We start from the raw sequence: 24836 nt of genomic DNA on the forward strand, positions 1-24836 counted from the left end.
AATTTGGCCGCAGCGAGACGGCATAAACATATGCGCTGCGGCCACTTCGCACATTGGCCGGCCAGAACCCGAAGTGGCTGGCCAGAACGCGAAGTGGCCACACTTCGGGTTCTGGCCGTAACATGTACACCACTTTCTATTGTTCTAGCACATGGAATTCCAATAAAATTGATTCATGTTTGTGGCAGTAATGTGACAAAATGTGGAAAACTTCAAGGGGGCCGAATACTTTTGCAAGCCACTGTATGTGTGCCCTGGCCGCGTGGGTATTTGCACCTTGAGCTATACCAGCCTCTTTAACCCGCTGGCCCCCATGCAGGCTAGTATAGCCAGAACACAGAGCCAAGGCCACGTGGGTATTTACACCTTGAGCTATACCAGCCTCTTTAACCCCCTGTCCCTCATGCAGGCTGGTATAGCCAGAACGCAGAGCAAAGGCCACGTGGGTATTTGCACCTTGAGCTATACCAGGCTACTCCAGCCCGCATGATCCATGGTATGGGGGGGCTGTGAAGCCTCCCTCTACCCCCGGAGCCCTTGTCCAGTTCACGTACAGGGGCTTTGCTATTTGCCACTAAAGTCGGCGACCATTCGCCTGCCATTTAAGTCATTGGAGCCCGCTGTGAAAAGGCCGGTTCATGAACATTTGCGGTAAGCAAAAGCTGATGTTCACTACATCTCTAACTGTAGCCTTGAGCCTACAGGTGCTATGTGTACAGAGCTGGCTGGGCAGCCCCCCTTCCCCATGTCCTAGTGGCCAGCACTGTCCTGTGCACCCCAAGCCTCAGTATATACAATGCAGAACAAGGGTGCAGTGTCCGCAGTGCTGAGTTATCTCACCTGCTCAGGCTGGGCTCCAGCAAGGCTTCCCCCTGTCATAGTTTGCTTCCTCTAGTGGCCGGCATCTCTTCCTGCGTCAAGTGATGACTACATGTGACGTGTGCAGAGAGTGACATGCTGGGCAATAGAGGGAGTGAGCTATGACAGGGGGCCACTTGGAAATGTCGTCTGTAATGACTCCGAGCATGTGCAGCTTGGGCAGCAGAGATGACATTGCACTTGCCTGCCACTAATGTAACTCTGTTCCCAATTGGACAGGATTTTTCCATCCTGTGCTGTAATTGATCTTTTCTTCTTATCAATCATGAGTAGCAGATGCCGATTGGAGGAGTCTCTCTCCCATAGTTTCATTCTGTTGCTGTGAGTATATGGTACATAAGGCAGTGCAAGAGCTTATTAGAGAACAGGCTGAGTATTCTAGGTGCATTCTGATTGTTCTGCTTTGGATTACCTAGGAGGAGATAGAGGCTATGAGGTCGTAAGTGGACATTCCATTTAGTGTGTGCAGAGATACAGAAAAAGCACAGAATGAGGCATTCGCAGTTCAGAAACCGAGGAGGTCGATGGGGGATGACAAAACGTCTTTGCTTTTGGCTTTAAAGGGAACCTGAAGCAAGTAAAATTATTTTAAAATAAACACATGCTCACCATTTTCTTCTTACAGCGATCCCTTCCAGTTCTGACAATATTTTGTCAGAACTGAAATATACTAGTTGCTGTCAGTTATATATCAGCAGCTGTCAGTTACAACTGAATGTGTAAGGTAATGTCCATGTTTCCCTACGGCTCAAGTGGGTGATATTACAGCTTAACACTGTGCTGACCAGGAAGCTCTTGAGAGGTAAAGGCCATTTTTGAAAATTGATGATGGAGAATTCCATTGATCACAGTGGACAAATGGGACGCAGGAGAGGAGAAAGAGATTGAGGAGTAGACTACACAATAGGTAAGTATGACCTGTGTATGGTTATTTTGACTTTTTATTTTCAGTTCAGGTTCTCTTCAAGCAGATGTACGAAAACATGATGACATAGTAGGAAAATATAATGGGCAGCAGAGAGTGATATTACAACACCACATTGTCCCTCCCCCATGCTCCATTTAACAGCACAATAAATTGGCTATATTTGAGAAGCATGTCTGTACATGGTTTATGCACAGCAATGTCACCTTAGTGATCGGGATGAGGTCATAGTACACACGGCAATACACACTGCATGTGTGTTTAAAGGACAATTGTAACTAGAGGGATATGGAGGCTGCCATATTTATTTCCTGTTAAACAATACCAGTTGCCTGGCTATCCTGCTGATCCTCTGCCTCTTATACTTTTAGCCATAGTCCCTGAACAAGCATGTAGCAGATCAGGTGTTTCTGACATTATTGTCAGATCTAACCAGATAAGCTGCATGCTTTTTTTCTGCTGTTATTCAGACTCTACTGCCGCTAAATACATCAGTATGGCATTGTTTAAAATGAAATAAATATGGCAGCCTCCATATCCCTCTCACTTCAGGTGTGCTTTAAGACTTAAAGGACAAATGTAACAAGAGGGATATGGAGGCTGCCATATTTATTACCTTCTAAACAATACCAGTTGCCTGGCTGTCCTGCTGATCTAGTTGGCTGCAGTAGTGTCTGAATCACACCAGAAACAAGGATGTAGCTAATCCAGTCAGATCTGACAATAATGTCAGAAACACCTGATCTGCTGCATGCTTGTTCAGGGTCTATGGCTGAAAGTATTAGAAGTAGAGGAACAGCAGGGCTGCCAGGCAACGGGTATTGCTTAAAAGGAAATAAATATGGCAGCCTCCATATGCCTCTTGTTACAGTTGTCCTTTAAGGAAGCTAAATGCAGGAGACACATTTCCTGTGCTCATGTACACCAATCAAAACTACAAATTCTACAGGCCACAGAAAAGACGACATCAGGTCTTTATTACCTGAACATACATTTAATAAGCTAAATGCTGGTACTGGTTTGCTTTAAACAAATGTTCTTATTTCATACAAGGTTCTAAACGTACAGTCCCATTATAAATAAAGTTTCAGGCCTTTGAAGTCTGTCCATGTTTATGTGTGATGATGTCACACTTGAATAAACAGACTAGTACACCTTAAACCACGCAGGGCTTACTTCACACCCACCTAAACCCAGTTACTGGCATTAGATGTCAGGTAGACATGGAAAGTATGATGTATGTGAGAAATGACTACTGATAATCATCTGATACAGTATATGTTGGGAATTTAGAGCAGGCACTCAAGTTCTCAAACCACATCTAAAGGATGTTTGAAATGATGTCAACAACAGGACTGGTTCAAGGTTGCTAAATTTAAATGAGTGATTCATTTGAATATTGTTTATCGTAGTAGGTAAACCCAACATCAGAGGGCTTATCTACAGTGTGAGGAGGTGATGGAATTCTGGGCCTGCTGCCAACGTGAAGGATATCCTGTTAGGCAAGAGTAGCGCCCAGGCCCCATGCCAGAACAGGCATCCTGAACAGCCCATGCCATATATAGAAGTGAGCTGCCTGGGTGCTGGCTGTAGAATAAACTCCACAGCTTACCTTCGGAATCAAGGTCACTGTTTCTAAACTGCTCAGTGTGATGGCAAACTAGCACATATCTGTGATTTACTGAGCTATGTGACTGCCCTATGCAGCTGATTTTAAATTGTGGAGGAATCTATGAGCCCTAATGAAAGCCTTGTACAATTACCCCGTTGCGTTGCATTGCGACGGACGTTCCCGACGTGCTGCACCTTACCATGTGTCAACAGCACCTTACCATGTGTCAACAGCACCTTACCATGTGACTTCCGTGCCGATGCAGCAGAATGCATGAAAGTCAATGGGAGATGAAGAAATTTGAAATACTTCGGCAGTGGTAGAGCTGCGCACATGTGCCGAAATACGCAAATACAAAGGGGAACACAGGAATCCCAGTGACATTCTTCCTGTCCTGCATGGAAGTCACTGAGGGAGGGTCAGCGAAGGGCCTGCGGGAGGCATGGTAGGAGCATGCTGGTTGGTGGTGTTATGCATATGAACCTGTCAGCACACTCTGCCATAGGGTCATATTAATGGTATTTTTTGGGGTGTTGCGGTGCGATACGATGGGGGCGGCGCATCGCACCACAACGCTTTGGTCGAGTGGGAATCCAGCCTAAATGAAAAATTCCACAAAGAATTTCATAAAAGTATCACTCAAGTTATATCAGTTACTGCAATTCATTTTAAAAACTCTTTTTTCCTTTGGCATAATTCACATTGAAACATTGCTTAATTTTTTTTTTTAGTTTTTTGCCCTGTAAAGTTTGTGTTGTACAGTCTGAATTCAAAGACCAGCCAGAAGGTGTTTTTACAAGTAAGCTCTACTAGACCGACTCAATTGTTATTCAAGGTGTCACCATTATCTCCATTATTTTCCTAATTTTTTTTTCATCAACCAAAGATGTTTATTGATAGAAAAAGTTGGTACAATATAAAATTCAGATACAAATGTACAGAAAAGGGAGAATTTATACAGCTTAGGTATTGGCAATCAAAAAAGAGAAATATTATACAGTGTACAACGTAGGTGGTCTTCACATTGGGTTAGAGTAGGTCAAGGCGACAAAGACCAAATCCAATTCAAAAAAAAAGAAGAAAAACATTACATCTAACATTACCTAGAGTAACCTATATCCTAAAGACACGACAGGTTTTGTGTAAACATAGAGGTGTGAGGTCAAGAGTTCAACCATTTGTCCCAAACTTGGTGGAATTTATTGGGGCATTTTCTATGGGAGTATACCAATTTTTTAAAAGGTAAGTGTTTGCGGACTCTGGATTTCCAGGCTTCCAATGTAGGGAGGGTTGGGGATAGCCACCTGAAGGTGATACATTGTTTGGCCGCAAATAAGGATTCCATAATCAAAATTTTATCAAATTTCGGTGTATCTTCATGTAGGAGATTAAGTATACAAGTTTTGATGTCTGGGTCTACTGGGGACCCCATTAAATCGTGCAGGAAATCCGTAACTTGTTTCCAGAAGTCTGCGATGGGTGGGCATTGCCAGATAAGGTGGAGGAAAAATGGGTTTAAGGCTTGGCATTTAGGGCAGAACGCTGATGCAGAGGGGGAGAATTTTATAAGTTGGGAGGGAGTTAGGTAACTTTGGTGTAGGGTATAAATTTGTGTGAGACGCTCATTAACACATGGAGAGACCTGTTTAGGAGTAGAGAGGCAGTCTTCCCATTCCTCCTCGTCCAGTTGAACCCCGATTCGGGTCCACTTGGACAAGGCTTCTTTTATTGTGTGGGCAGAGCGGTACTCCAATAACAGGGAATATACTATGCCTATATGGTGTTTCATAGGGCCATCTTTGAGAGTTTCCATGATCAGGGAGATATTGGTTGAGGGCAGGCCAGAAGGAAATTGCGCTTTGATGGCATGTTGAAGTTGTATGTACATATATTTGCATATGGGGGGAAGATCAAAGTGTTCTTGGAGGGTTTGATAAGGAATGAAATTGGTGTTGTGGAGAATTTGACCTAAGTATTGGATACCTTTGGTAGACCAGAGGTTAGTGTTGTCTAAATGGTATAGTTCAGGTAACTGAGGATTGTGCCAGAGGGGGGTATGGAATTCTCTATTGAGGGAGGGGATAATTTTATTCGCCGCCTGCCATACCCTGGAAGCCTGAATAAGTATTGTATTATTGGGAGAGTTAGCAGTGAGGTTATCTTTTAGTAGGGCAAAGGGTAAATTATTGGAGATGGAGGTAGGTGAAAAGCCTAATGGATCGGGAGGTTGTAGAGAGTTAGAAACAAACCAATAAGCAATATGTTCCAAGTGGGAGGCAATGTAATAGAGGTATGGGTCTGGAAGTGCCAGACCTCCAGAGGAGGTCGGGCAATGCAGGATGTTGTATCTCAGCCTGGCTCTAGACCTACCCCAGACCAGGGAGAGGAACAGTGACCTAAGTTTTTTAAAAAAAAAGACATAAGGATATAAATTGGAGAATTGTGAATTATGTACAGAATTTTGGGGAATAGGACCATCTTTATTAGGTTGACACGCCCAGCTACCGAGAGTGGGAGTCTAGTCCAGGCTGATATTTTAGACTGGGTCAGGGACAGAAGAGGAGCAATATTGTTTTGGTAGTATAATTGAGGGTCTACTGTTACAATCACCCCTAGATAAGTAAATGATGTGACAATTTGCAGCGGGCAGGGCAGGGGGGAAGCCGAAACTTGAGGATTATCCAAGCCCAGGATAGCAGACTTACTCCAGTTCACGGAAAGCCCTGAATAACAACCCATCTCACTTATTAGGTCAAACGCAGTTTGCAGAGATTCATTAGGGTCAGCTAGAAAGAGAATGGTGTCGTCGGCATACTGGCTTATTTTCTCCTCAATACTGCCTATACGTAGGCCTTTGATTCTAGGGTCAGTTCTAATTTTGCAAGCCAGTGGCTCGGCTGATAAGGCGTATAACAGTGGGGATAGAGGACAGCCCTGTCTAGTTCCTCTGTTTATTAAGAAGGGAGCGGAGAAGGTGGAGTTAGAGCAGACTTGGGCCAGTGGCTGGTTATACAGAATACGAACCCATTTGATAAAGTTGTCCCCAAAGCCAAAACGTGCCAATGTAGCAAGAAGAAAGGGCCATTCAACAGCATCGAATGCCTTGGCGGCATCCAGGGACACCACCACTCTTTGACCTTTGTTTATGTGGGATGCCTGTAGGTTTGCAAATAGTCGTCTGATATTTAAAGAGGTCTTTTTCCCCGGCATAAAGCCTGTCTGATCATTGTGAATAAGGGTAAGTATTACCTGATTTAACCTGTTAGCCAGGATTTTTGCTAAGATTTTAACATCTTGTGGTAACAGAGAGATGGGTCTATATGAGTCACAAAGAGTAGCATCTTTGCCTGGTTTGGCTAGTAAGATAATTAAAGCTGTCCTCATGGAAGTAGGGAGTATACCTTCTTTGAATGCATATTCAAAGGTTTGGAGTAGGCGTGGAGCTATGATTTCGGCGAATCTTTTATAGATTTCGCCTGGGAGGCCGTCTAGTCCTGAGGCTTTGCCATTAGGGAGTGAGTGAATGGCGGTTTCTATATCTTCAAGTGTAATAGGGCCCTCAAGCATTTCCCTGTGTTCTGGAGTAAGTCTGGGGAGGTCGATTTCTGACAAGAAAATCTCTGCTTCGTTCTGGTTGAAGAGGGATTTTGCGGAGTATAAATCTTTGAAATATTCAGCAAATCTATTATTTATTTTAGAAGAACCAGTAAGGAGAATGCCAGCGGAATCCCTAATGGTCGGGATAGAGCTCAAGGAGCTCCTATCCCGGGCCATCCTGGCAAGTATTGTACCCGTTTTTTCACCCTGTTCATAGAATGATTGTTTATAGAAGAAATTTTTTGCCCGGACTTTCTCTGTGAGGATATCTGTTAACCGAGCTTGCGCTCCTTTCCATGCATCATAGTTCACCCCGGAGGAATCCGCCAGATAGTTTTGTTCAAGGATTGGGATTTGGCTTTGGAGTAAGGATATAGTTGCATTAGTTTCTTTTTTAAGATGGGAAACTGCACTGATCAAGAGACCTCTCAAGTGAGCCTTGAAGCTGTCCCAGGTAAGGGAGTAGTTTTCAGTGTCTCTATGAATGAAAAAAAAAGTTTGTAGTTTGTCAATTAGCCATTCCTCCGAGGTAAACAACGACAACCAAAAGGGGTTACATTTCCATAGGAAATATTTGGGGGTATCATACCACTGGATGAGAATATAAATTGGAGAGTGGTCAGAGGTGATTCTTGGTAGTGTGCCCGTGGAGCCCACTAGAGGGAGTACATTAGCTGAAACTAAAAAGTAGTCGAGTCTGGATAAAACGTTATATGAGGCAGAGAAGCATGTAAATTGTCTAGCGGATGGGTGAAAGTATCTCCATACGTCATGCAGTGCAATTTCAGAGAGCAAATTAGCAAACGGGGTTTTCTTTGAAGGGGCGGGAGGAAATTTATCTATGGCAGGGTCACATAAAGAGTTAAAGTCTCCCATCCAGATATTCGGACATGTAGGGAGTTTAGCTATAAACTGTATTCCCTCCCTGAGCAAGACAGATGAGTACGGAGGAGGGATGTAGAAAGCCAACAGGTTTATAAGTTTATTGTCCAAGAGACCATGGACAAAGATAAATCTTCCGTACTGATCCGTCCTTACCTTCAGAGGAAGAAATGGGAGGGTGCGGCTGATCAATAAGGAGACTCCACGAGAGTATTGGGAAAATGATGAGTGGAAAGCTTTACCCACCCATCCCCTCTCAAGGGCTTTAGTCTTATTGCCTGTAATGTGGGTTTCAAGGAGTGCCAGTATATCTGGTCTCTGTTTCCTCATGAAGTTCATAACCAAAGAACGTTTGATGTGATCATTGAGACCACGTGTATTCCAGCATATTATTTTAACACTTCTATCGTTGGTCGCCATTTATAGTTCAGAGAGAGAGAAGAAGTACATAGGTAGGTTGGAAGGATGTATGAGACCAAGTGTATGGAGTACTGTAAATTGTAAACACAAGTGAGGTTGATGCATTTAACATAACTAAGCTGCCAACGTGGCTGCCATTCCCAACAAAACACCCTGTTCCACAGCAACCGACATGTGGAACCTTATACCCAACAGTACAACGGTATGGGATAAACGAGCTGGAGCCTAACGGCTAGTCAGACACGTTTATTTACACTTAGGTCAAAATAGTTAGCACTAAGGTGCACGGATTCTTAATAATGCGGGGTTGTGGCGGAACACTGCAGGTGAGTCCCGACCAAATTATGTAACTGCAGCCAGGGTAACTTTTATAAAAGCGAAATAAGAGAACAGAGGGTATTAGCACAAGTTACACCACATTATGATACAGGGTTTCTTCTTTAACACACTTTATAGAGGTAGAGATGTAGGCGGATTACGTGCATCATTTAAAGACAGTAGCGTACAGATTAGAGGTAGCCATATAAGGGTATCCGGGTCTAAGTATGTAATAGTGAGTCTCCGGCATCAAAATTACCCATAAGCATGGAGAGAGGATAATGGGTTCCAGTCCTGCATACAAATCTGATGACAGACTCCTGTAGTGGCGATGTATTAATTCACGGTATAGTGTAGACGTAGAGATAGTTCAAACAACCTCCAGTTACTGGGTGCTGGTACGAGTCGGAGACCCATGTACCCGACATGATGTGTAGTTAAGTTCAGGGGGTTCCCCGGGCAGGGGTTGTTACCCTCCAGGTGTCTGTAGAATCCATTTTCAGAAAGTAGCAAAGGGTAGTGACGCAGCAGAGAAGAAAACATGGCTACCTGTTGTGACGGGGGAAACCAATGGGGAATATGTACGCAGGGTCTGGATGTGTAAAAGGGGGATATGGGCTAGCTTATTCCCAAGTGGGGATCAGGTGTAAAAACCAATAAAAGTTTACAGTACCTCGTTATTCCAATGAAGCTGAACCCGCGTTCTTAGGGCGGTTTTCAAGCCAGCGGATTATGTCTTCAGGCTCGGTAAAGAAGTGTACTTTACCATTATCCGCGATCCGGAGTTTTGCAGGGTAAAGCATGGCGTAGGAAAGTTGGACGTCTCTCAGCTTCCTTTTAGCCGTGGCAAACTTGGCGCGTTGCTTCTGGACTTCCAAGGAGAAGTCCGGGTAGAAAGATATCACGGTGTTCTCGTAGGCAATCGACTCTTTGGCCCTGGCAGCTCTCAGGACGGCATCCCTGTCACGGTAGTTCAAGAGTTTAAATATGAATGTGCGCGGAGGAGCCCCCGGTGGAGGGGTCTTAGGAGATATTCTGTGGGCCCGCTCCACGATGAAGGCTTTAGAAAAGGTGTCCACGCCGAAGATGGATGTTAGGAGAGTTTCCGTGAATTTCTCGGGGTCGCTTCCCTCTGCCTTCTCGGGGGGGGGCCCACAATACGTATGTTCGAGCGGCGTTGCCGGTTTTCTTGGTCCTCTTGCCGGTCTATGACTGTTTTCAGGCCTTTCTGGGATTTGCCCATTTCTATATGAAGCGGTCTGACGGAGTCCTCTAGAGAGCTGATTCTAGCTTCAGCATCCGATACCTTACTTTTTAGGTTACGGAGGTCCTGCCGGAGGAAGGAGACGTCCGTCTTTACTTCATCGAGAGTGGAGGTAATTTGAGAAAGGCTTGATTGGCAGGCTGTAATAGCTTTCAGCACTTGAGTTAGTGTTGGGCGTTTTTGCCTGGCGGAGGTGACGGAGTCGTCATCCGAAGCCGGCTGCGAGGCCGAGTCGGCGCCATCTTGATCCTCGTGGCGGAACTTTTGAAGCTTTTGGAGTGCTTCTGACGGGCGAGGAGTAGCCATGTTGATCCCCGGGTATAACACGGAGGCTTGCTGAGTGTGTGGTGAGTGGAGATGAGATAGTTAGCTGCAGTAGATGTGGGATTCAGGATACCAGCGGACGGGAGCTCTCTCGCAGCACGTCCTCACGCCATTAGGTTCAGGCCACGCCCCTCATTATTTTCCTAATTTTAATTTGAGATGGCCCGAACCTCCAATTTAGAGGTTCAGGCCATCTCTAAACTTGCGAACTTTTGCGAACCCCAATAGACTTCAATGGGGAGGCGAACTTTGAAAACTAGAAACATTTATGCTGGCCACAAAAGTGATGGAAAAGATGTTTCAAGGGGTCTAACATCTGAGTTTTTGCATGGATGAGTGGGATAGACGCTGTTATAAATCACCTATTTGCTTCGACACCAGCAACTTCGTAGAGTTGCACCTCACAGACTGTGAGATAACTTGACTCTCACACAGCAAGCATTATTGGAGATAGACCGTTCTCAGGCTTCTTCAATGTACAAGTTATTTATTCAGGAAACAGATATACAGATACAGTTCATCATATCTTAGCCAAGCCGATTCTTGCCTTGCGTTACAGCTGCGTGATTACCTTCCTGCTGAAGATAATCAGGTCTTCTTATGTCTATCCTACGTTACATCTAGACTAACTATGTACAGCATACATTATATCAGATTACATAAAGAAAGGAAATAATTAGGGGTTCCAGTCAGCATATAGAGAGCATGAAAGTAGAAATAATAATGCGCTCCGTCGGCCCATCCAGACCCTTTAATACTGACTAGGAAAGAGTTAAATGTGACCTCATCTTAGCCATTCCCCAGACCCGACTATTGGCTTAGACCTCTCGTGGTGTCATAATACCCACCTACTCGATTAATATTACATAAGATATTTTGCCCTAGTTGCAGGAATGTTGTTTTATAAATATGGCCCATGTTGATTGTTCCCGTAGTCCATTTGTCTGGGGCAGTGTAGGCCTGTGGCCTTAATTCAGGAACATGTTCTCAGTATCTGCTTGTATCATCTGCTTCAAGCAGACACTGAGTTGCTTTTGCCTGCATCACGAAAACCTCTATTTAAAGGTATACTCTGCGAACAAGCCTTTTACTTAAAACTCAGGCCAAATAACTCAGACCTACTTAAATTATAACAATCCCCTCTAAAATGGCTTGCTCCGCAGATCCCAGCTTCTGAACCCAGCTTCTGAATCCAGCAGTACCTGGTTTCTTTTCTGTATGTTTCACTTTTCGTGGATCGTGCTCACACAACTTCTCTGCTCTAGGCGGTTATCCCTGGGAGAGAGGGCAAGACCTCTTGGTCTTCCTGTAACTAGGCTCTCTGGGGAGGTCCTACTTCTAAGTCCCTCTATACCACATTCTAAGCATTTGCGTCACTTGCGTATCACTCACAAACTTGCATGATCACAGAAAAGTGAAACTCGTTTGTTTGTTACACAATGGAGCAGTGCCAGGTGCCTTCTAAAAGAACACCTTTATACAATCAGCCCCATCGTAGGTACTGCTACACCTATACCCGTAACCCTGTATATCCCGTAATTTGGAAATATTGGTTCATGAGATTGTTTATGAGGCACCAATCTCTTGACCAGGTTAATTTGTTTTGCGTAATTTAACACCCAACCTCACCTGGATAATGATGCCCAAAGTTGTCATCCCCGTCACAACGACCAGTGAGTGTAGGAAGAAATTTTGAACTGCAGAGGCCCCGTCCGAGTGTCCCTAGAACATCGCCGGAAACCTTTTCCACCAGGTCAAACTGGAACTCACCTGCTTATATTTGTGTTCTACCCCGTTAAGATCACCTGTATCATGGTGAAATCTTACCTCTAACTTAGTGACCTGTTTGTTTAACCGTTGTAACAAAGTGTGGTCGTCTTGGGTCAAAACCTGTTCCCATTGGTCCCATGTCGTGTTATCTTTCAGGATGGGAACTTCTCGTGAAACTTTGAACTTTAGAGTTCTCTTAACAATTTGAGGAATAACGTCATCAAACTTGGATGACTCGATCCATATGGGATCTCCACTCACACAATATGTTCCCCTTGAAAGATCCACCTTATCGGAACAATTATGAAAATGTACCTTGAATGTGTCATTAAAATTAAAAACAATGGTGCACAAGCGAGCCTGGGGCCCCAGGAACTCTCACTGCCCGGGGCCCCAGAACCAGCATGCAACACCATATGTGAGGGCAACCAAGCCCTGGAGCTGCCACCCCCAGGAGCCTGTCCCCAACTGCTCTGAAACTTACCAAACACACAAAGGGAAATACTCACTTCCCAAACAGTTCTCTGCTGCTTATATAAAGCCTGCAGGCTGCTTATAAGCCAATAAGAAGTGCACACACACATTACACCTAGTCTGCAGTAATCAATTAAGCAGAGGCTGAGCAAATTCAGCCAGTCGTTGGAGAGGGTTTCAGTTGCATATAGACAATGGCTATATGGCCAGCAGGGGGCACCAGCATGCAGGATATTCCCTCTCATCTGCCCCCCTCCTAACTAAACTGCATTTCCTTCTGTACATACGCGGCCGTCGTATGCACAGAGTACGGATGCCACACACCTGTTGCTGCTTTGCAGGTGAGCCTGCAATGCTCTTGCTCATTTTCGCATTTACTTACCTAGAACTTCATTGCGATACCAGCTCTGCTAGAAGTCCTGTGTGTTGTACCCTCTGAGCACTGTTTGCCGTGCTACTACCCCCAGACTACAAAAAAATGGCTGCCTCCCTGTAGGAAGGAGCACTTTGCACTTAAACTACACAGGGTGCAGGGCTAAGCATTCCAGCGTCAAATGCCTGTATGCAGATCCCTGAATGCACACTTGGTAGGTAGTCATATGGCAAACCTGTACTGATACACTGTCACTCTGTGAATGGCAATTCCTTCATCTTTATAATTGCCCCATGAACTGCAGCCAGTTCTTTGTGCTACACTTGGTAGGAGTTGGTAAAAAAAATTATTTGACCAATCAGTGGATGAGAAAACGCACAAACAGCCCCAGCCCAGCATTGACCTCTTCGTCAAGCTCTGGCCCTGTTCACGACAAAAACCGGAAAAAACGTTACCGCTCTGCAGCCGCAGCGACGGATACCTGGATTGGTCAACTCCCTTTTTTTCCAACTCCGGCACCCCCTGATGCACTGTCCCCCCTTTTACTCTATTGGGAACTCATGCTGCACCACCCGTTAAGGTGCCTCACTTAAAGGAATAATCCTATAAGCAACCCAGTACAGATACTTCCCTGATCTGCGCTGCGCTTGCAAATCACTCCCTGGGAAATAGCTGACTTCTACGTGTCTCCATGCCCCTAGCTGGGAAACAGTTCCTATCCGTGACCATGCTAGTCTCACAGCACCTGCTTGGTGCACATATTCTGGCATTCCTTTCCCTGGATCCAGGCTGTGGGGAAATACTCCGGGATCCGAGATACTCAGTAGAGTGTCTCATTATCTCTACCATCCCTTCCTCTCAGCTGCTCTGCCCGTTGCCGTGAGCACAGCCTGACGTGATGTGGATCCCCCAGCCCCTCCTCCCCCCCTGCCATGACTCATGGGGGCTGGCCCTCCCCAATGCCACCATTTTGAGTCCTGGACTGCCAGCTAAGATGGCTGCTATGCAATCTCCCATAGCACCCTCTTAATCCTATACACATTAGGAAGAAAAAAATCAAACAGAACAAACATTTTATGCCTAGTTACATATAGCATAATTACACATTGCAGAAAATCAGCATTCCGCTTATCTCAGACATAATTCAGAACTACTAGAGCGTGCTGTATAATAACTCTAAATAACACCTTAACCGATACCATCCCAGTTACAAACCTATTCTGAGACGAACTTCCATCAGCCGTAGCTGGCCGAACACACTCCACGATCCTTGAAAACAACATAAACTTATGCAGACATTAAAAAAAAAAACATTTAACATTTAGCACTAACTGGAACCAGCTTGCTTTTCCCTAGGCTCTCTCTACCAGCCTCTCTCTCTCTCTCTAACTCCCCCATCCACTACTTGTAGACTGAAACACCACTGGCATCACTCCAAGCTCTCCTAACACCCTACGCAGACAGTAGCAGACCTTCTCTGAGAAACTAAAACGAGAGAGAAATACAAACAAACAAAAACAAAACAGCAGATAACACAGTTAACATCTGTCCAGCGAAAAGAGACATGCCCATGAACAGACAAACATATATATATATATATCCACTATGTAAGCCGTAACATGCAACACAGGAACATTAAATCATAAGAAATCCTGCACATTAAAGCACATAAACTCTGAAGACAGCACTATGTACGCTTTACACCGGAGCTGCAACCCACCTTACCCCCCCCCCCCCCTTCCCACCACTCACAAGAGGGGGAGGAAGTACGCAGCCTCCAACCTAACATAACAGCTGCACATAACACAGAATGCATTATCAACATCTTGTACAACTCCAAATACAATAAAAATAATGCAATATAACAACGTAAACCACACTTGCCTTGTTCCGGACTTCTATTCGCTTGCCAATTCGATCAGCCGTAGCAAATTCCCCACAAAACTTCTGATAGGACACACCTGGAGCTGCTGAGGGGGCCCCTTCTCCCCCCTCAGTGGATCAGTTTCTCCCGTGGCAGCTGCCAGCCGGCCTCAGAGCGCTCTAAGCCACCTGCGATCCTGTTTAGGCTTTTAACTGCATGTGCACCTGCAGCTTAATTTTAACGTCCAAGAGTTTCGCCTCTGATTTCCTCGAACTGCAGCCCGTGTGCTGGCTCACGCACACCACTTATCAGCTTGATAAGCTTTCCAGTCCACGTCTACTCCACTTGTTTCGCTGTGGAATGTCGTGAAAACTTTGGCCCCTGGCCCCTGTCTGCCTGTTTTGCTAGACAGTGAAGGGTTTAACGGCACCACTGTTATAAATCACCTATTTGCTTCGACACCAGCAACTTCGTAGAGTTGCACCTCACAGACTGTGAGATAACTTGACTCTCACACAGCAAGCATTATTGGAGATAGACCGTTCTCAGGCTTCTTCAATGTACAAGTTATTTATTCAGAAAACAGATATACAGATACAGTTCGTCATATCTTAGCCAAGCAGATTCTTGCCTTGCGTTACAGCTGCGTAATTACCTTCCTGCTGAAGATAATCAGGTCTTCTTATGTCTATCCTATGTTACATCTAGACTAACTATGTACAGCATACATTATATCAGATTACATAAAGAAAGGAAATAATTAGGGGTTCCAGTCAGCATATAGAGAGCATGAAAGTAGGAATAAGAATGCGCTCCGTCGGCCCATCCGGCCCTTTAATACTGACTAGGAAAGAGTTAAATGTGACCTCATCTTAGCCATCCCCCAGACCCGACTATTGGCTTAGACCCCTCGTGGTGTCATAATACCCACCTACTCGATTAATATTACATAAGATATTTTGCCCTAGTTGCAGGAATGTTGTTTTATAAATATGGCCCATGTTGATTGTTCCCGTAGTCCATTTGTCTAGGGCAGTGTAGGCCTGTGGCCTTCCTTCAGGAACATGTTCTCAGTATCTGCTTGTATCATCTGCTTCAAGCAGACACTGAGATGCTTTTGCCTGCATCACGAAAACCTCTATTTAAAGGTATACTCTGCGAACAAGCCTTTTACTTAAAATTCAGGCCAAATAACTGAGGCCTACTTAAATTATAACAGACGCCAAAAGTCCCGAGGAAAAAAAATCTGGATTTGACGCAAAGCAGCGTTTTAAGGGCATAAATCACATTGCATGCTAAATTGGAGACCTAAAGTGCTTCAAAACATCTTGCATGTGTATACTTCAATCAGGGAGTGTAATTAGAGTACTGCTTCACACTGACACACCAAACTCACTGTGTAACGCACTGCAAACAGCTGTTTGTGTTGTGATGGCCGTGCTGGACTGGTGCGCACCATGGCGAGAGTGCAGGCGATAGCGATTTTCAAGCCCATATGGTCGCCAGGCTGAGGTAGCTCAATGACAGAACAACAGTGATCGTCCAGCTGATCGAATTTGATCGGTCCACAATGAAGCAACGACCTTATTATCTTTGGTGTGCCACTCCTTGAGACACTCATTTAGCCGTCCGTCATTGCTTCATTGTGATATGCAAGCCCCTTCACCGCGGCAAGGTAACGATTACAAAGGGAAATTGACACATGTACATGCCTTTTGTTTTGTTGTTGCAGCCGCAGTGCAGCCAGAAAAATTAGGCAGGCAAGTACACGCACCAGAAAAATTATTATAGCGGCCGCTGCTAGCAGCGTCCTTAAAAAATCAGTAATCCGCCTGGAGTCCTGGTGGACCCTGTTGGTGGTGGCGGAGAATGCAGTCAAGTGGCCTGCAGGCAGAGATGCCGAGTGGGGAGCGACTTAGTCTTGGGGCAGGCAGTCACACGGCATGCAGGCAGAGATGCTGTGTGTAGGGACTGACTTAGTCCTGGTCGGGCAGGCCTGAGCGTGCTTTGCAGACCAGGCATCCGTGGTCAGATGGACCCTTGACCCGACGCTGTGTGCCAGGGATGTCACCACTCAACACTTGCCTTTCAACATCACGGTGCAGTTTAGGTATCATATTTTTTGAGAAAAAATTGCAGCCTGGTATCTTCCACTGTGGTGCGTGGCTTTGCTTTTGTGTGCTGCTTCTCCTCAGGTGGTCATCCCATCGCAGTTTGTGCTTTGTAATCATGTGCCTTCGTAAGGTAGTTGTCCCTACACGGGTCTTGGTCTTTGCATGGCTCAATTTTTGGTGGCAGAGAGTACAGATGGCATTGCTGTCATCTGAGGCAGACACACAAAAAAATGTCCACAACGCTGAGCCCTGGGGTGATGGCACTTTGGTGGAGGCGGCCAACTGAGTGTTAAGTGGGGTGCCAGAATCAGAGCAGGAGGAGGAAGATATGTCACGCTTTCGTGCGGAAGCTGAGAAAGATGAGGTGTTCTGTGTTAAATAGTCAACTACGTCCTGATAATATTGGGGGTTGATGGCACGTGCCTTCTTCTGAACACTGTACTTTGGTCAAAGGCCGCACTAAATCACAACAGCGCGACCTCGAACAGACCTGTCAGGTGGCCTGCCTCTGGTTCTGCCTTTTGTTTTGTCCATATTGGGGAGGATGAAGTGAAAGGTATGCACTGACTTGACTAATGCAATGTACGGTTACACAGTTGCAGTGAACAGGTATGCAGTGACTACTGGTACAACAATGTGCGGTTACACAGGTGCAGTGAACAGGTTGCAGTGACTGGTATTGCAAATGTGCAGCTGCCTGTCTCACACACACACACACACACACACACACAGGTACCCTGAATAGGTGCAATGACTGGTGGTATTAACAATGTGTGCGCTCACGTAGGTATAGGTAGGTAGGTTCACTGAACAGTGAAAAGGTGCAGTGATTGGGATTACAAATGTGCAGCTGCCTGTCACACACACACACAAACTGCAATGACAGGTGCAATGACTGGTAGTATTAACAATGCGTGCGCTCACGTAGGTATAGGTAGGTAGGTGCACTAAACAGTGAACAGGTGCAGTGATTGGGATTACAAATGTGCAGCTGCATGTCACACACACACAGGTAGTCACTGAATGTGCTGGGCCTGGCAATGGCACAGTAGGAATTAAGGTGCCAAAGGCAAGCTGCGACTGACTGACAGGGCTGTATATAATGCAAGTGGGCCACAAAAAAAAAGAAAAAAAAAAAGATCACAAGTATAACATTAGCTCTCAAAAGAGCAGATGAGGTGTGCTTTTTAGCAATAAGAATCAACAAGGAGCAAGCTAACAAGCCTACAAGAGCCTAACTAAGCTGTCCCTATGTGATTCTGCAGCAGCTCTCCCTTCTCTAATTACTGCAGGCACACGAGTGAGTTCAATGCCTGACGCTGCCTGCCTTTTATAAGGGGAGTGGGGCTCCAGGACGGAGTGTAGCCTGATTGGCTACAATGTGCCTGCTGACTGTAATGTAGAGGGTCAAAGTTGACCCTAATGATGCACTACAGGGGCGAACCGAACTTCCGCAAAAGTTTGCGGTTCTCCGCGATCGCGAACCCCCGGAAGTTCGCTGGCGAACAGTTCGAGCCATCTCTAGTTCTAATATCTAGGGGCAATTGGCTTAAAAATTCTGATATCTGAGAGGCACACTGCTTATTAAAGTGTAGCCAAGGCAAAAATAAAATAAAAAATGATACTTGACTAAGAAGAAGGGAGCTTCTGAATCCTGCAGAGGCTTCCCACGTCCTCCTGGCCCCCACTATTGCCGTGAGCGAACCCCCGGGGTTGCTGTTATTAAAGATGGAAAGCAAGGAAGCAGGAAGTAAGTACATGCACTACCTGGCTACCTATAATGGGGGCACCTATACCTGACTACCTATACTGGGGCACCTATACCTGACTACCTATACTGGGGCACCTATAGCTCGCTACCTACCTATACTGGGGGCACATCTGGCCACCAATCCTAGGGAAGAGTCTTATACTTATGGGACATCTGTCTACCTATACTGGGGGTGGGGTGGCTACATAGTGCAGTTGATGTCTGCTGTCTGGGAATTACACAGGCTGCTGCTCAGTTCATGTACATTTGGCTTGCCCATGACCCATCATTACCATGCCCACTTTCCAGTGCATAGACACGCACATTTTTTGCTGCGGCGTGCCGCAGGTTGACAGCTACCCCAGAACTGGATTCAGCACTAATGATGATTGTAATCAGCTAATTACAATTACATGAAATTGTGCATACATTTTCACAATTACACCCATACATAATTGTGATTTGTAAATTCAATTGACTTCATGTAATTATTTGTAATTTTGCATAATTTTCATGTAATTTTGTGTGCACTTTAGTGGTGAATAGAAAAGCCCCCATACATGCTATTGTCACCAAAATGCTATACATGGGGACACAGAAGAGATCCACTGTGATAGTCTGAAGCCTATCACAGCCGATCGCTGTGATAGGCTGACGGGGGGAGGGAGGGTTAAAAAAAAAAACAGGCATATTTATTAAAAAAATAAAGAAATACATATTTGTAAAAAAAACACTGCGGTCCTCAAGTGGTTAAAGAGGAACTTCACCTAAACAAGCATACTGTCATGAAGTTACATTAGTTATGTTAATTAAAGTAGATAGATAATATAATCCCTTACCCACCCTGGTTTAAAAGAAAGTATAGGCAAATGTTTGTGATTTCATGGGGCAGCCATCTTTTTGGCTGTAAGGAGGTGACAGGGAGCATGAGACACAGTTCCAACTGTCCTGATCACCCCTTCCTGCTGCGCGCACTAGGCTTCAAATCTCAAATTCAAAATGTAAAAACACTAATTTGCGCCAAAACAGCAGGAGAACAGCAACATCAGAAATCCCATCATGCTTTTCACAGCATCAGGGAAAAATGCCTGGGCAGATTTTTTGATGGGGCGGAGCTTAGCTTCTGTGCAGCTAAAAATGAGGCTTGGGTGAGAAAAACAAAGTTCTGATGCTGTGAAACTGTTAAAGAAACACCAAGCCTTTTCAGTGGTGCTGAGTAGATTTTTAGTCTGGAGGTTCACTGTAAGGAGAATAGAGGGTACAACTCAAAAAAATATTTTTTCAAAATACCTTGAATTTTTGAAAAAATCGATTTTAAATATGTAAAGGGAAAATGGTTTTTAAACTGTTTTAAAACATTTTTCCATTGCATTTTTAAAATCGATTTTCTCAAACTTGTACCCACTATTTTCCTTAGCATATGTAGCAATTTTGGTGACAATAGCATGTATTGGGGCTTTGCTTTTCACCACTGAATTCCGCAAAAAATTATGTGCAAATTACGCAAAATTACAAATAATTATAATTACAAACAAAATAAATTATGCTTTTTCACAAAATTACGCATTACAATTACACATCTTAATTACAAATTTCAATGCGAAATTACATCTATGCGAAAGTCGTGCTCATCAGTATCCAGTATCTACATAACACCCTCAATAAAAAATCCAGGAACTGCCCCTGCTCCTCCTAATGCACAAGCCTGGCTGTACTGTGCCTGCACAGGAATGGCCATATTTGTGCGGTGCAGCACAGCCAGCCTGTGCATGAAGAGAAGCACGGACTCAATCTTCAAGAACATTCTGAGCAGCGGCAGTAGGGGCAAAGAGGACACAGGATGCCTTCAAAAGCTCCAGAGGCTTCCCTCTACCTAGGTAAGTATATTTTCTCTTGGTTTAGATTAACTTCAGGTTTACTTTAATTCAGGTATCTGAAAGCACACAGCTATTTAATTGTGATATCTGGGGGAACATGGCTACTATATATTTTAGCATCAAGGGGTACACCAGGGTACCTAATTCTGATATCTGGGGAATACATCCACCGAATTATGGTACCTGGGGCTACCTGATTTAGGTATCTATGAGGTATCTATGAGCACACAGCTATTTAATTCTGATATCTGGGAGCACATGGCTATCTATGACTTTTTCAAAAACTTTTTTTGTAATATGTTCCATTTATGTCCATCAATGTCTATAGCAAAATTAGTTAGAATAGCATGTTTGGGATCTTTGCATAGAAGTTGGACCAAACTTCAATGCAACAGTCAGAAATTCAATCTAAATCAAATTTTTGTAGCGTTTTAGGATCATTTTGGTCAAAATACAATCATCACCATCTCAAATTCATATTTTGGACAGCTGCCATGCAATGTAGGGTTCATTTATTGTAGTATAATCAGTTTGCAAACAATAATGAAAGGCCTATTTTGATAGGTTTGAGGTGGTATCTGCCTTTGTGTTCCAAATAAGTACCATGCATGAAGTGTAGGCAGAGCCGGATTAAGGCTAAATGGGGCCCTAAGCAAAGTAACTGATTTGGGCCCCCCATCATGTCGTAATAGAATCAGAAGATGCAGCTGCACAGCAGCATGCCACACACTCCGGGGCAGCCGAGCTACTGGTTGCTATGGGCAACAGCCCGCTTTACTCTGTGGGTCCACAATGCAGGGAATAGCAGCGGCAAAATGCAGAGTGAGAGATGAATGGCTGGGACATTTGCACTCAGGGGCTGGGGCACCCCTGTGAAGAGGGCTCCAGATATCACAGCAGCAGCACTTTCCCCCTGCATCTCCAGCCTGGCAATAGCAGAAAGCTCTAGACACCGCCAAACCGGAAGCCGTTCCCCAGACAGAATTACATAACCACCCCCGCCACCAAACAACCGATTTCCTCCCAAACTAGACAGTCACCATGCAGCCTCCATCCCAGTGAATACGATAGTCCAGCAGAGAAGGCAGCCGCAGCGGGGGAGAATGACAGCACCAGATGACTCACTTTCACCTATTGCGATCCAAGCAATAGAGGTCCCGTCATCCGAAGCCCATCTGTCTCCTCTAGAGTGCTGCCGCTCTGTTACTACTACTATTACTACTTCCTATCTGATCTGAGAATCAGGAAGTTCAGAGCGAGCGGCTGCACTGTAGAAGAGACAGATGGGTTTCAGATGACGGGATCTCCTTGGATCATGGATAGGTGAGTGAGCGTTTGCCATCTGCTGCTATCATTCTTGCTGCAGCTGTGGTTTTCTGTGGGAAGGGAGGGTGGAGTGGGCAGCGGCAGAGTGCACAGTAGCAGGAGGGGGACCTAGGAGGAGAGCCTGGCTCTAAAGACAATCAGCAGCGCACGGCATCATTTGACAAGACAAGACAAATAACATTTATATCGTGCTTTTCTCCTGGCGGACTCAAAGCAGCCTGCAGCCACTAGGACGCGCCCTATAGGCAGTATCAGTGTTAGAGAGACTTGCCTAAGGTCTCCTACTGAATAGGTGCTGGCTTACTGAACAGGCAGAGACGAGATTTGAACCCTGGTCTCCTGTGTCAGAGGCAGAACTCCGAGCAGTGCCTGTGGGTATGCCTTTAAGCATACCCACAACTAATTAATTACATCCTCACGCCTACCAGCATGATGTTTGTAATTATATCCCCCTGGGTTCCTTATATTTCATTGCATTGTGCTAAATCGAGCTGCCGACTTGGGAGAAAAGTTGTCCTGTGGCCACGATTTCGATCGCGAAAATAGCGAAAACTAAAAGGCATAGGGTGGCCATTTATATATCATTGGAAAGAGGAGAAAGAGAGCTTTAAAATGATATGCATCTTTCCATAGTTACAGCACTGCTCGGAGTCCCTTTAACCATTATACCATCCAGCCACCGCTGACAGGATGGCGAGGGCTGGTTTATGTGCTGATGGGGCCCCTTTGACTCTGAATGGGGCCCCAAGCAACTGCTTTTGTTGCCTGGTCGGTAATCCGGCCCTGAGTGTAGGGCATCTAAAAACACTGTGATGATCACATCATCAAAGTCATAAAAAATAAAAAATAAAAACAGACACTTACCTAAGGAGAGGGAAGGCTCTGGGTCCTATAGATCCTTCCTGCTCCTCTCCCGGCCCCCTTGTTGCTAGCTAGGTCCTCCCAAAGTAAGGCAGCTCCAGTATGTAGAGGAAAGTATGTGATTCTTGTGATTCTTGTGTTTGTTATAGTTTCTAAGCTTTGACTATTCTCATCACAGAAAATTAAGAGAACTGAGGATGAGAACAAGAAGCTGAAGGAAGAGAACCAAAGGCTGCTCAAGATGATGGGCCAGCTAAGCAGCTAAGACTACATTCTGGACCTCCAAGTTAGGTGGTGAAGAGAAAGAAAGAGCTGCTCATCCAACCCTTACGACAACCTGGACAGGACTGTAATGAGCTGATGTATGTGATGAGAAGTGATTCAGATTGTAGGGTAAATGAGCTAAGCACTGGACAGACCAGGAGATTCCTGGCTTAAATAGGTTCAGAGAAGAATTGGGAGGATAGACAAAGCTGATGAATTTTCTAAAACGCTGCTTAGTCCACCTTCTTTATATTAAGGTGCAATTGCTAACATGGGCTATAAAGCTCCCATTTGAGAACTAGGGATGATCAATGAGATGTAAATAATTTCCAGTTGATGCAGAATTATGCAAATGTTGTGTGCAAATGTATGCAGCTTGAACATGATCCAATCAAGTCCTGCTGAGGTAAAATTTGCATAACCCTGCATCAACTCATAATTATTTGCATCTCATTGACCATCCCTATTCAATATAGAGCATTACATTTGGAGCCCTTTTGTCAGCAATACCACAGACTGACTTCCCATTTTAATGATGGGACTATGGTCTATATATTTCTGCTTCAGCACCTGCTCTATAGTGTGACACAGAGGCATGTACTGTGTATTTGGAATTCACTGACATGTCTACTTGAACATTAACTCGCATTCACATCTGTACCTGCTTATAGTATTTGACATAACAGAATGAAGAACTTTAAAGGGAATGTATAGAGAATAATTTATTAGGTTTAGTCGAAAAAAGTAGATATTAAGGTAAAACAAATTATTTTTATCAGGAAAATATTAAACATAATAAAGTAAATTTATTTAGAGCACCACCTGCTGGTATGACTGGCAAACATTGGAAGTACTAGAAATCCCTTATTTTGCTGCTGTGCTGTAAAGATAAAGTTGGCTCACAAAGTGAGAATAGGGTCACAATACACATGGACTGACACAAATAACTAAGATATCTATTTGTAATATTGTGTAGGTTTCTAATTTTAAAAAAGTATATACAGGTAGTCCTCGGTTACAGAACGAGATAGGGACTGTAGGTTCGTTCTTAACCTGAATCTGTTGTTAAGTCGGAACAATGTGCTATCTCTGTTCCCTGTACCTCCTCTGTGCCCCCTGTGCCTCCAGTGTCCCCCTCTGTGTCACATCTGCCCTCTGTAACTGCTTATACAAGTTTAAAAGCCATTTTTTCTTTGAATCTTTTAAAATCGATTTCCTCAAAAACTATAAGTCCGATTTGAATTTTTTTTTTCTTGTTCCCATGGAAACACAGAATCCATGCCGTTCATATCTGCTGGTTATTGGTAAGTCGGGCGTTCGTAAGTCGGGGACTACCTGTGTACTGTATATATATATATATATATATATATATATATATATATATATATATACAGTGGGTTGCAAAAGTATTCGGCCCCCTTGAAGTTTTCCACATTTTGTCATATTAATGCCACAAACATGAATCAATTTTATTGGAATTTCACATGAAAGACCAATACAAAGTGGTGTACACATGAGAAGTAGAACAAAAATCATACATAATTCCAAACATTTTTTTACAAATAAATAACTGCAAAGTGGTGTGTGCATAATTATTCGGCCCCCTTTGATCTGAGTGCAGCCAGTTGCCTATAGACATTGCCTGATGAGTGGTAATGACTAAATAGAGTGCACCTGTGTGTAATCTAATGTCAGTACAAATACAGCTGCTCTGTGAGGGCCTCAGAGGTTGTCTAAGAGAATATTGGGAGCAACAACACAGTGAAGTCCAAAGAACACACAAGACAGGTCCAAGACAGGTCAGGGATCAATTTATTGAGAAATTGAAAGCAGGCTTAGGCTACAAAAAGATTTCCAAAGCCTTGAACATCCCACGGAGCACTGTTCAAGCGATCATTCAGAAATGGAAGGAGTATGGCACAACTGTAAACCTACCAAGACA

At 44.5% G+C, this 24836-nt stretch overlaps 1 protein-coding gene across 4 annotated transcripts in view; it reads left to right on the plus strand.

Annotated features, from left to right (window-relative positions):
* The window catches only part of LOC137538150 (PRKC apoptosis WT1 regulator protein-like), an 83487-nt gene extending 59225 nt beyond the window's left edge, over nucleotides 1-24262 (plus strand). For 3 of the 4 annotated variants that reach the window (XM_068260174.1, XM_068260173.1, XM_068260176.1), the window contains one exon: nucleotides 22809-24262. In XM_068260174.1, coding sequence (XP_068116275.1) covers nucleotides 22809-22895 — 87 coding nt within the window. In that variant the 3' untranslated portion in view covers nucleotides 22896-24262. Of the gene's footprint in view, nucleotides 1-1295; nucleotides 1430-22808 lie in introns of those variants that run through there. The other variant, XM_068260175.1, reaches the window with a different exon arrangement.
* Nucleotides 24263-24836: the final 574 nt, after the last annotated feature.

Source organism: Hyperolius riggenbachi, chromosome 11 (genome assembly GCF_040937935.1).
Source record: "Hyperolius riggenbachi isolate aHypRig1 chromosome 11, aHypRig1.pri, whole genome shotgun sequence".
Taxonomy (NCBI): domain Eukaryota; kingdom Metazoa; phylum Chordata; class Amphibia; order Anura; family Hyperoliidae; genus Hyperolius; species Hyperolius riggenbachi.